Below are 13,220 nucleotides of genomic sequence, written 5' to 3' on the forward strand. Positions count from 1 at the left end.
AAGAGGATGTTACAAAAACATAATATGAGAAGTAAGAAAGGGCAATTTATTCCACACATTTACATAGAAGGAATGAACTACTACCTTCATTGATGGATACAAAGAAAGGTTACCAACAGTAAAGACACAGTGCAAGAGAAAATGAAAAACAAACAAAACTCAGTATGTCCTGAATTCAATGAAGTATAATAGGTAAGAAAAAAGGAACAAAGAATTGATCGGATCAAACAAATGAAGAGCAAGGTGGCAGATTTAAAGCTAATGATATAGATAATTACATTAAAATAAATTAAAAGGGAGATTGTGAAACTAGATAAGAGGGTAAACCCAACTAAATGCTAGATTAAAAAAATGTCACTTTGAACATAAAAAATAATAAGCTAATATAACACACACACACACACACACTATAAAAATATAAAAATCTGCAAATCTAACATAGTTATATTTCAGATAAAATAAATTTAAGAACAGGGAATATTACCAGAAATAAAAAGGCACATTTCATAATGAGAAAAGTATCAATAGGTAAGGATATCAGGACAAACCTAAGTGTGTAGGTACATATATACATACATATATATGCATGTGTGTGTGTGTGTGTGTGTACATAAATGAAGCACAACTGAAAGAATTGAAAGGAAATAAAATAAATTAAAAAATCTATAAACCAGAAAAGAAAAATCAGTACAGAAAAATCAATAAAATTGGGACCAGCAGTTGGAATAATGGCCATGTCGCCGGACTCCCATGTAGTCGACCGCGGTTTGATCCCCGGACCCAGTGGCTTAAACTGATGCCAGGTATGTGTGTGTACGTGCTCAAGATCCCGAAAGAGAAGACTGAGGCGTGGGCATCCCCCTTGGGGGGTGAGTTCTCATTTTCTGTCCATCTGTCTTTCTGGCAAGTGCACGTGCCCTATAGTAAAAGCAAAACGAAAACAAGGCTGGTTTCTTTATTTTATTATTTTTTTCTTTCTTTGTCTTTTTAGGGTTTTGCCATAGGGCATATTTGCATGCTGAAGAGAGACAAATACACAGAGAGGGAAAGTGAGAAATCACACCCCAGGATTGTTGGCTATGCCACAATCCCTTTTCTGACATTCTTCTGCAATTTTAGCATGAACACACAGGTGCCAGGTTTGGGAGTTGAATCGTGGTTGGCCATGTGGGAATTCAGGACCTTAACCACCACAACAACTGTTGGTCCCTTGGCTGGTTGTTTTAAAAGTTTACTTCTTCTATGAGAAAGAGATAGAGATTCCAATCAAAATCTTATCTTTATTTTTTTACAGACATTTACTAGTTTATTTTTAAGTTCTTAAGAAAATACAAAAACCTAAAATAGTTAAAACAATTATAAATAAAGAACTACAAAGTTGAAGAAATGAGACTAACTTTAAGATTTACTACAAAGCTACAGTAATTAAACAGTGTGGTATTGGGACCAGAAGTTAGCGTAATAGCTATGTCGCTGAACTCCCATGCAGTCGACCACGGCTCGAGCCCAGTGGCTTAAACTCGCTGGGCGCGTGTGCTTGCATGCCCAAGACCCTGAGAGAAGAACGAAGGAGAAGGGATTGTGGCATGGCCATCCCCCCTGGGGGGTGATTTCTTGCTTTCTGTCTCTCTGTCTCTGTCTGTCTGGCGAGCACACGCGCCCTATAGCGAAAACCTCTCCAAAAACAACAACAACAACAACAACAACAACAAAAAAACTCTCAAAAAAAATTAAAAATTAAAAAACAAAGCAAAACAAAAGAAACAAAAAAAACCCAGTGTGTATTAAATTAATAAGAGTCGTATAGATCAATGGAATAGTATAGAAAGATACCCACAACTGATTTTTCCACATGGGAACGGTGTCAGCAATAAATTATGTTGGAACAACTGAATTTTCAGATGCAAAAAGTAAGTCTCTCATCTGACACCATAGTAAAACTGAATTCTACACGGTACACAGTTTTAAATGTAAGAACTAAATTGTGCTACCTCTAGAAAAAAACATATAGGAAATAGTCTAACTTTGTGTTAGGCAAATATTTCTTGTGATACCAAAAATACTTACTATAGAAGGAAATAATAATTAATTGTACTCAATCAAAAATAAAACAAACTTTTGATTTTCTCTTTTGAAAATCTTTCACACCCATGGTTTCTATTAATTTTAGCATGCTACTTGCAAAAGTGTTTTTACACTCTAGTCACAAACAAATTAAAGAAGTCCTATTTAGAGGAAAGTACAGAGTGTAAAAATTGTTAATGACAATTTCAGCTGGAGGATTAATAGAAGAATTTCTTCTTTTTTTTTTCTTAAAAAAGAAGGATAGGGACCAGCAGATGGCATAATGGTTATGTCACTGGACTCCCACATAGTTGACCATGGTGTGAGTCCTGGAACTGGTGATTTAAAACTTAGGCTTGGTGTGTGCCCAAGACCCCGAAAGGAGAATAGAGAAGAAAGGATTGAGTTGTGTCCATCTTCCCAAGGGGTGATCTCCTGCTTCTCTCTATCTGTGTCTGTCTCTGTCTCTCCCACAAGGTCACGTACCCTATAGCAAAAATCTCTTTAAAAAAAAATAAGTAAGTAAATGAAAAAGATAGATAAATGGATTGTGAAACATCCACACAATGGAATGAAATAACATTAATGAATAAAAAGTAATACTGATACATGTAACAACATTGATGAAATTCAGAGTAATAATGCTGAGTGAAAGAAGACACATAAAGAAAGAGATTGGGACCAGTAGTTAACGTAATGGCTATGTCGCTGGACTCCCATGTAGTTGACCATGGTTCGCATCCCGGACCTGGTGGCTTAAACTCACGCCAGGCATGTGTGCATGTGTGCCCAAGATCCCGAGAGGAGAACGGAGGAGAAGATTGCAGCATGGCCATCCCTCCTGAGGGGTGATTTCTCGCTTTCTGTCTCTCTGTCTCTCTCTGCCTGGAGAGCACACACACCCTATAGCAAAAACCTCTCAAAAAAAAAAAAAAGAAAAAAGAAAGAGATCACATAATATGATACCATTTACATGAAATTCTAGAAATATATGCTCATTTACAGTGAAAGATCAGTATTTCCTTACCCAAAAGAAAGGTGACAAGGAGTAATTAGCAAGTGGGATTTCAAAGGGCATAAGGAAACTTTTGGATATATGAATTTGTTCCTTATCTTGACTATAGTAAGTTTCAAGAACATATATATATGTCAAAACATATCAAATTATACATTTTAAATAGGTATAGTTTGTTGCTTACAAATTTTATCTAAATAAAGCTGTGTTTTTTTAATATTTGAGGTGACATTTAAAAACATAAATTAATATTTAAAGATGAACCAGAGCACCCCATTAATAAAAAAGAATATGCATCATCTCAGATGCACAATAATCTACAATGATCTTTAAAATATCGAATACAACACCTAGTAGTTAATTATTTTTTGTAAGCTTCTCTTGTTTTCTATAAATATTGTATCTTTGCTCTTAACTAAGACGACGATAGTTCTATTTTGAGCAATATTTCTTCCATGACATTCATGACTTTCACAAACTGAATAATTTGATTTTATAACCAGCAGAACACAGAGGCTCCTGATAAAAGTCAGCAGAATGACACAATAAACAAAGGTAAGCAAAAAATGCAGAGACATTAAATGCCATTTCTTAGTCAAGTAAATCACTTACCACCTGCTTTGTGCCTTTTTCCTAGTTAGCTAATTTATTCCAACACTAATTTCCAAATTTGTTTGAAAAGTTAAACTGAAATTTAATGTTCTACTTACCAGCTGTTTTTCCTGTTTCTCTAAAGCTGCTCGATCTCTGATTATAGCCCTCTGTGTGCCTCGTAACTCTCGATTCTGTTCTTTTATTACATCTAAGAGAACCACAAAAGAAACCTAAATTTATAGGTTGTAGGATTTTCTCCAATACGATTTGAAATACTGCACTCAGATAACATGAAAAAAAAAAGGAAACTTAGATTTCCTAGAGGTACAAATTTTTTTATTTCAGTATATTAGAAAAAGTCCAGTATTAAAAACTTGCATTATAAATATTGATTCTAAAAAGAATTGACAGAAGATGCTAATATGCTATGGAATAAGGTTTAACCAAAAGTATATACTAAATCACAATGCAATATTCCCTTAGAGAATTAATTAGAATACGATGTTTTATATGGCACATATATATGTCACACAAAGATACACACACACACACACACACACACACACACGCCCATGCACTTTTCACCTCTCTTTACGACAGTACGGTATAAAATTTCAGGAAGAAAGACAGGTTATGTATTTATTAAATATTTTATTTTATTTTTTCCAATAGTGAGTCATAACAGGGTGAAAGAACAGACTTTCCAGTGAGTCAGATCTAGATTTGAGTCCAGCCTGTGCCACTTGATCATCACATGATTACATCTTAGTTAACACTCTTAAATTCTCAGGATTCTTCTTTTAAAAATAGGGCTTATTTAAGGAGTAAATAAGATGTGAAATGCTCTGATATACTGTAAGTGTCCATTCAATCATAAAGTCTTTCTCATTTATCTCAATTCATTTAAATTCTTTAATCCTACTTTTTGGAGAATCAAAACATTAAGATCTGACAGACTACTATTTTGATCAGTTGTTACTAAATAGTGATTTCTTCAAAAGATCACAGATATTGATGTTAATTCTTTTGTTTGTTTGTTTTGTTTTTTTGATGTTAATTCTTGACAACACTGTTTTTACTGTCAGAAATCTAAAGTTACATATATTACACAGCTTACTGCTCATAATAATGCTATGGACAAACACATACACATATGCACGTGTGTGTTTGTGTGTGCGTGTGTGTGTATTAGCTATTAGAAAGGTTAAATAACTTGCCCAAGGTCACATAGATAGCTGGAGTAACACCAGATTTGGATCTGAACTAGTGATCTTAATCACTTCACTGAAGTAACATTTAATAAAGATGTAGCCTTAAAACAACAACTACTAAAAGAATAATCTCTTCATCAAATGGCACTGGATAACTGCATATCCACATAAAAAAATGAAGTTAGACCCCTTACTTCACACCATATATAAAAAGTAATTTTAAAAATGGCCCATTAGAGCTAAAATAATAAAACTCTTACAAGAATACACAGGAGTAAACCTTCATAAATTTAGATCTGACAACGAATTCTAAGATAAAACATTAAAAGCATAAGGAGCAAAAGAAAACATATAGTGCCTTCATGGAAATGAAAATCTGTGCATCGAGGGTCATAATTAAATGAAAAGATAACTTACAGAATAGGAGAAATTATGTGCAAATCAGGTACCTAATAAGAGTCTAATATCCAGAATATATAAAAATTCAAACTACTCAAGAATAAAAGACAAACAACCCAATTTTAAAATGAGCAAAGGTCTTGAGTAGACATTTCTCCAAAGAGAATATATAAATGTCTAACACATAAATAATGATCAAGGTCATTATTCATTTGGGAAATGAGAAATCATTTCGTATCCACTAGAATAAGTATGATAAAAAAAAAAAAAAAAAAAAAAAAAAAAAACAGGAAGGGGCTGGATCAGTGGTTATGCAACCAGACCCATGTGGATAAGGTCTTGGGTTCACATCCAAGAACCTCCATGAGTACACCAAGTGCATGTGTATGTTAGACTGGCTAAGACTGGAGATGGACCATGGTACGAAGACTCTCCTGGGAGTACTTTTCTCTCCCTGCTCTGTCTCTCTCTCTCTAATGGGAAAAAAAAAAAAACTTTAAAATAATAATAATAGTAAGGACCAGCCCTGTAGCCTAGTGACTAAGAGAGCCAGATTCCATACACTAACTGTAATTCTGTCTCTCTGTCTCTCTTTAATGAGTGTATATGTCCTCTCATAATTTTAAAAACAATGGAAAATAAGAAATGTTGATGAAGGTGTGGAGACTGGAACCCTTTGTATTTGCTGGCAGGAATGTAAAATGGTTCAGCCACTATGGATAATGGTGTGACTCCTGAAAAGGTTAAATATAAAATTACCATATGACCTAATAATTCCACTCCTAGATATTTATCTAGAACTGAAACAGGTACTCCAACCAATGCTTCTACATGAATGTTCATAACACTATTCACATAATCCAAAAGGTAGAAACAACCCAAGTGACAATGAATAGATAAGTGAGCAAATGTAGCATATAAACAAGTAAAATATTATTTGGTTATAGAAAGCAATAAAGTACTGAAACATACTACCAGATGGATGACCCTTAGAAATACTATGCTAGTAAAAGCAATCAGATATAAATGATCACAATTTATAATACACTTACAGAAGGAACAAGCAGATGGCATAGTGGTTATGTGACTGGACTCTACATTGTTAACTGTGATTCGAGTCCTGGATCCGGTGGTTTGAAACTCAAGCTGGTCACGTGTGTGTGCATGCCCAAAATCCCAAGAGGAGAATAAAAGAAAAGAGACTGTGGAGTGGCTATTGACCCCGGGGGGAGGGGGAGGTGATTTCTCATTTTCTGTGTCTCTGTCTCTTTCTCACCAGTGAGTTCACATGCCCTATGGTAAAACTTCTCTCTAAAAATAAACAAACAACTAAATAAATAATACATTTATATGAAATATCCACAATAGGCAAATCTATAGAGACAGAAAGTAGATTGGCAGTTGCCAGGGGTTAGAGAGAGGGATGAATGATGAGCTTAAGGAGTACAGGGATTTTTTTTTTCTTTTTAGTCTGGTAAAATGTTTTGAACTACATACAGATGGTGGTTGCATACTGTGACTATTCGTGTATGCCAATGAATTTTTCACTTTATAATAATTAACATTATATGAATTTCACTACAATAAAAAAGTCAGCACTTATTGTCCTTTCCATGATATTAGTAATTATTACATAGTATTATCAGTTGTACTAATAGTTATTATATTGTTGGCAACACCAACCAACTTCAATGACTTTCTGAATAAAAGTAAAAATGAGAAGTCAATGCTCCTATTATATCCTATATATAAGACATCTGTTTCTCTCTCTCTCTTTTCTTTTTTTTGGAGAGGTTTTTGCCATAGGGTACATGCACTCGCCAGACAGACAGAGAGATAGAAAGCAAGAAATCACCCCCTAGGGGGGATGGCCCCACCGCAATCCCTTCTCCTCCATCTTCCCCTCGGGATTCTGGGCACCCACACACATGCACCTGGCATGAGTTTAAGCCACCGGGTCTGGAACTCGAACCGCGGTCGACTACGTGGGAGTCCAGCGACATAGCCATTACACCAACTGCTGGTCCCTTTCTCTCCTTTTCTTACTTTTGTTCTCAGTTATGTTAGGTGGGTGTATGTGCTTGAGATTTACTATGAACACATTTTGTATGTTGCTTAAATATATAAATATGAAACCATTCCATGTCTATAAAGGAGGTGAACAAAGAGGGGACTTTCTTTCCTAAAATGACAACAACTAGATGTTATGTTAAAACCCATGACATGTTTAAAAAAGGGAGTGGACATTCTGTAGACAAATATATTTGGGAGATGTTGAAATCGAAATAAACAAATACCTTGTCTTCAAGAATGTCTAACCTTTTTTTTTTTTCTTTTTTTTGGCGGGGGGAGGTTTTTGCCATAGGGCACGTGCACTCACCAGAAAGAGAGAGAGACAGAGAGGCAGAAAGCGAGAAATCACCTCCTGGGGGGGATGGCCATGCCATGATCCCTTCTCCTCCATTCTCCTCTCGGGATCTTGGGCACGCACGCACACACGCCCAGCGTGAGTTTAAGCTACCAGGTCTGGGACTTGACCTGCAGTCGACTACATGGGAGTCCAACCACATAGCCGTTACGCCAACTGCTGGTCCTGAGAATGTCTAACTTATTGTCAGTCCTTAAGGGGAAAATATATTGCAGATTATTACCAAATTTATTAAGCCATGACTACTTTTTAAGAAAAACCTGGGGTCAGGTGCTAGCAAAGCAGTAATGCAATACTCAGTGAGGCTGATCAACAAAGGCAGCTTCTTGGTTCACATTCAAAGACCTCCCTGAATATGCTAGGCACCCAGGTGCCCATGATCCTGAGTTGGCTGAAGTTGAAAGTGGATTATGTCATGAAGACTTTGTTGGGGTGCTTCTCTCTTTCTTCCTCAAGAAAAAAATACACTTTAAAAAAATGTACCTATTAGTATTTCCTAGATACTAGTGTCCCATGGAACATGGCTGGGATGTTATTGTAAAATAATAGGATATATTAGTTTGCTAGAGCTGCCTTAACAAAATATCACAAACTGGGTAGCTTACATAGCAATAATGAATTTTCTCATAGTTCTGGAGTCTAGAAGTCCAAGATCAAGGTGCCAGCAATTTTGGTTTCTCCTGAGGCCTCTCTCCTTGGCATGCAGATGTCCAACTTCTTGCTGTGTCCTTAGATGGACATTTTTTTTTTGTATGTAGCTTTTCCTGGTCACTTCTCTTCTTATAAACATACCAGTCATATTGGATCAGGGCCCTATTCTTTAAACTTCTTTTAAGCCTAATTACTTTTTCAAAGGCTTATTTTCAAATACAGTCACATTATGAGTCAGAGCTTCCTTATATGAATTTTGTGGAGTCCCAATTCAATCCATAACATACTATATTTTTTCTTCAGATATCTGTAGACTGACCCCAAACAACATAGAAAGCTCTCATTTCCCCCACCTTTCAAGGGAAATACCAGACTCTTCACCCTGTAACACTCAAACACACTCACATTTCTTCTTTTGGACTTAATTCTTATCTTCTCAAAGCCAATGGATTAGTTTCCAAACATTTACTACTTACCCCACCTGCAGACCTCAGGGGACTTAGGAGAAGAGAAGAAAGTGATAGAAATTGGGTTGTAAAAACTTTAACAAAGAGATTGATAGCTTCCAGGTTAATGAACACACTGATGTACTAGGGAGTTGGTGTACCCAACAAAGGCACGGAAGCTCTGTGCCCCATTCTCCTGGACCTACACATGTCTTCCCTTTGGCTGAGTGAGTTCTTGCAATAACCAGTAATAGTACATATAGCATTTTCATGAGTTATAAGAACTGTCCTAAGAATCAAATCTAGACAAGAGTTGTAGGAACACTTAGTTATTTAGAATTACATGTGGAAACCTGGGACTTGCAAATGGCATGTGAAGTAGAAGCAATCTTGTGAGACTGAGCCCTTAATTTAGGATCTACTCTAATTCTAAGTAACTGGTGTCAGAACTGAATTGGATTGTTGAAATAGCATTTGGTATTAGAAAATCAGAATCAAGACCAAATATAGCCACCTTTGTTTAAAAATAGTTTTAACAAAACATGAAATTTAATCAAATAGTTTGATATCACTTTTCTTAATTTTGTGTAACTATATGCACATAACTGTTACTGTATATCATAAAAGGAAAAATAAAGAAAATTAACTACTGCATATTCCACAGTCTCACAGTTGTTAATAGACCTATTAATATTTAAACAGTGCTAAGCTATAAACTCTGAGCACCTAATGTTACATACTAAGACATAACCATAACACTTTAAAACATATTACAGCAAGTAAGAAAAGACAGTAAAACATCTTTTCATAAGAGACTTACAAGAATATCCCATAAAGCAAATGAATTACTCTTCAATTTTTTTAAACAATTCCTATATTAAAGCCACATTTAATAATTTGGTCTTCTACATAACTCAGAAGGAATAATATGAGAACAGTTAAAAGATATTTTTAGTAATTTTTACAGGCACATAGATTTTTCATTAGATTTTTTTCATAGTATGTCTGATTTTGTCCCAAGATCATGAGCTTTTTAGTATCAGGAAACACATTTACTTATTTAATTGTTTGTTTGATGCCTGTAGTCCCATCTTACTTCATGCTTAATACTATATCAATATATTGTACTTAGCAGCTGCTATGATTTTAATGTGCCCTTCCAATGTTCATGTGTTAGAAACTTAATTACTAGTGTCACAGTACTGGGGTGGGGATGGGAAGGCTAGCTTTAAGAGGTGATTAGGCCATGAGATGAGTTTTCCTCCCTTGCAAATAGATTAATGTGTTATTGAGGGATGGATTCGTTATCAGAGGAGTTGGGCTCCCTTTTTCTGTCTTGCACACCTTCTTCCTGGTGAGAAAGATCCTCACCAGATGCTGGTGCTATGTTCTTGGCCTTCCAGCCCCTAAAACCATGAGCCAAATAAATTTCTTTTCTTTATCAACTACCCAGTCTGTAGTATTGCTATAGCAGCAGAAAATAGACTACGACAATAGTGATCTAAGGGTAAGTACAAATAGATATATTAAAATGTAAAAGGATTTGTCTTACAGGCACATTTAACATATTACTTTAAAAATAAAATAAAATCTATTGGTTATCAAAAAAGACCATTTAATAATAGTAAAATTTTAACTGTTATGTATGACTTCAATAATGGAAACATGAAGCATTCAGATAGTTAGGTGTCTTATTAATTCTGTTTTTCCCTTTTTTCAATCTGAGTCAAGGCAATAACAAATATGTATAGGGTACTGTTGACATCTCGGAGAAATGAATGCTTGGTCCCCATTCATCTTCTGCTTCTTTCTTTAGGTCAAAGAATGTCTCCTAAATTTTCTATGTTAGCACTTCATCTACCTTGTGGATTGTTTTGAAGCACTTCATTATAGGTGGTAATAGAAAACTTTCAAACTGTGAAAATGTCAAAGATACATGGATATAACTGTGTTATGCTCTCTCTGTTACCATTCAGTGAGATAAAAAGAGTCTGCTCCATCCACTACTCTCTTCTCACTCATGCCAGGACAACACTTAAGAGAAAGCTGCAGAGGCCAGCTACACTCTGGGCATTAAAAACCTATCTCAAGCCTTTCGGGCTCTCCTTACTAAATGAAATTCACATGCCTACACGAGAGTGATAAGATTACAGACTTAAGTTCTGGTCTTAAGAAGGAATAGACAGAAAACATCTTTCTCCTTTGAATCTGAGTCAATAAAGTTTATCTACTATTTTAAAAAGTCAAAAAATAAAGACAAAACAAAGCAAAACAAAACAAAAACAGTCTCTCATGTGGCCTAGTCTAACTTTCTCTACTGGGGTTTGAGGCCAAGCCTCAACTTGCATTATTACTGTCATCCCCTAGATCCTGCTTGCTTATATACAATTTGCACATTTGAGAATAAGGCAGAGAATAATTATCAACTATAAATATGAACATTCATTAATTTACAAATAATATTGTTAAAGTACCTTTGTTGTGGGAGAATGGAGGGGATCTGTCTCAAGCTTGCCGGGCAGTTCAGGACTACTGAACATACACATCACGCCACTCAGCAGATTCAAGCCATTGTACTAGACTACTCTACCATATACTATGTTTTATTTTTTACTATAAGGTCACAACACACTTTTTAATACCCATATTTTCTGCTTTTAAATGTATTCTTTTGATAAATACGATTTTTATGATCTATGCATTTCAATTACTTTTCAGTTACTGTGAATCTAATCTATAAATTGAGAAAGAAACATACAATACTCCCACGTTCTCTTTATTATCTCCATTAACTGGCTTTTGGGAACCTTTATTATCTCCACTAACTGGCTTTTTGGGAACTTTTTTCAACCTGAGTCAAGACAGTAACAAACATGTACCAGGTACTGCTGATATCTGGCAGAGAGAGCTCCTACCTGAAATTTCCCCTGTAAGCTCTACAGTAGTTGTCTCAGTAGTAACAGTGGGCATTCTGGCATGATATTAGCAGAGAAACCCTAATCATGACTGTGAATAAAAGAAAAGCTTCTAATGAGTGTGAGTCAAGTGTGATAGAACTCACGAGTGAACAATAAAGTGGAAAGGGTCCTGTCTCTATAGGGATGCACTCTCTCTTTGGGTTGATGAGGGAAAAAAAAAAAAACTACACAAAGGATGCTAGTGACTCAAAAGCTAAGGTGTAAGAAAGAACCGTTAAGGGTCAATACTCAGAAAATGCTGACTCTAGGAACCAGATTTATCCAGGGGCAGAAGGAAAATGACAGTGGGAATGGGTGAGAATTTAACAGCAAACCCAATGTGTTTATTAGGCTTCAGAAACAGTCTATTGGAAATTCAGATAAGAATATTAACAGCTTACTTAACCAGTTTCAAGACATGGTACAGAAAAAAATAAATAAATAAACAACTATAGGAAACAGAAAGTATCAGTGAAGGATCATGCCAACAGCTTTACTCTACATATGGTCAAAGACACCACTAAACTTAAAAACAGGTTGAAGTTGAAAAACTCAGTAGGGCATGCTTGAAAGGGAGATGCAGAACACTAAGGAGAATGTAGGAAAACCTATGGCAAAACCTATGGCAGCATAAAAGGAAACAAATTTTCACCCTTCCATTAGTTTCAAAAGTTACACTAGCCCAGAGGAATTAATTCAAACATATTATAATTTAAGTATGTTTTTAAGAGCTGAAGTAAACTTTGAGATGAGCATGCATCACCAGACTTTTGGGTCCAATTTGCTCGTCAAAGACAAAATTTTAGCACATCATCACAGCTTCAATTCAGAAAACTATCAAATGGAAAGTTTCACTTTACATAAATAAAGGGATCTAACAGGGAAGGCTCTCCTGGAACAAAAATATTACAGACCTATGGACTCAAAGATAGGAAATGAATGCACACAAAGAAATATCTTTCTATTGCATCATGCTAGAGAAGGAGAAATACAGACAGAAGAAATCTTCCTACAGAAATGTCTGTTCTGAAATGATGGAGAACTGCTAAGAAAAATGTTCATTAGTGTTCAGTGTTTTCTTGGCTTCCACATTCAATTATTCTTTTTCATGTGCTAAGAATGTAGAGGTTGAATAGAAAGGAAAAGATAAGTTTTTAAACATTCTACATGAGTACTAAAAGAACTCAGAGCATTTTAGGGAACATATGGATATAGTAGGTACCACTGTGAGAATGTATTTTATTCTGGAAGAAAGATGAAATGTTTCTGAAAGGGATTCAGTTTATATAGAGAAAAAAATTTTATTTCCTTTCAACACACCAACAACTGACCTCTTGACAGGAAATTTATCTCAACTTCATAACTCTAGGTTTTGAACTCTGGACAACTAGTATATACAGACATCACCACATGAAGGCAAAAAAAAAAAAAAAAAAAAAAATTTTTTTTTTTTTT

General features: G+C 35.3%; 1 protein-coding gene across 1 annotated transcript in view; it reads right to left on the bottom strand.

Annotated features, from left to right (window-relative positions):
• CHMP2B (charged multivesicular body protein 2B) overlaps positions 1-13,220 on the bottom strand; it is a 31,698-nt gene that overhangs the window by 10,485 nt on the left and 7,993 nt on the right. Inside the window, exon 2 of the mRNA XM_006155336.3 lies at positions 3,790-3,881. Within this exon, the coding sequence (XP_006155398.1) occupies positions 3,790-3,881 (92 nt within the window). The remainder of the gene's footprint in view (positions 1-3,789; positions 3,882-13,220) is intronic.

Source organism: Tupaia chinensis, unplaced genomic scaffold (assembly GCF_000334495.1).
Source record: "Tupaia chinensis unplaced genomic scaffold, TupChi_1.0 Scaffold000448_1, whole genome shotgun sequence".
In the NCBI taxonomy this organism is placed as follows: Eukaryota; Metazoa; Chordata; class Mammalia; order Scandentia; family Tupaiidae; genus Tupaia; species Tupaia belangeri.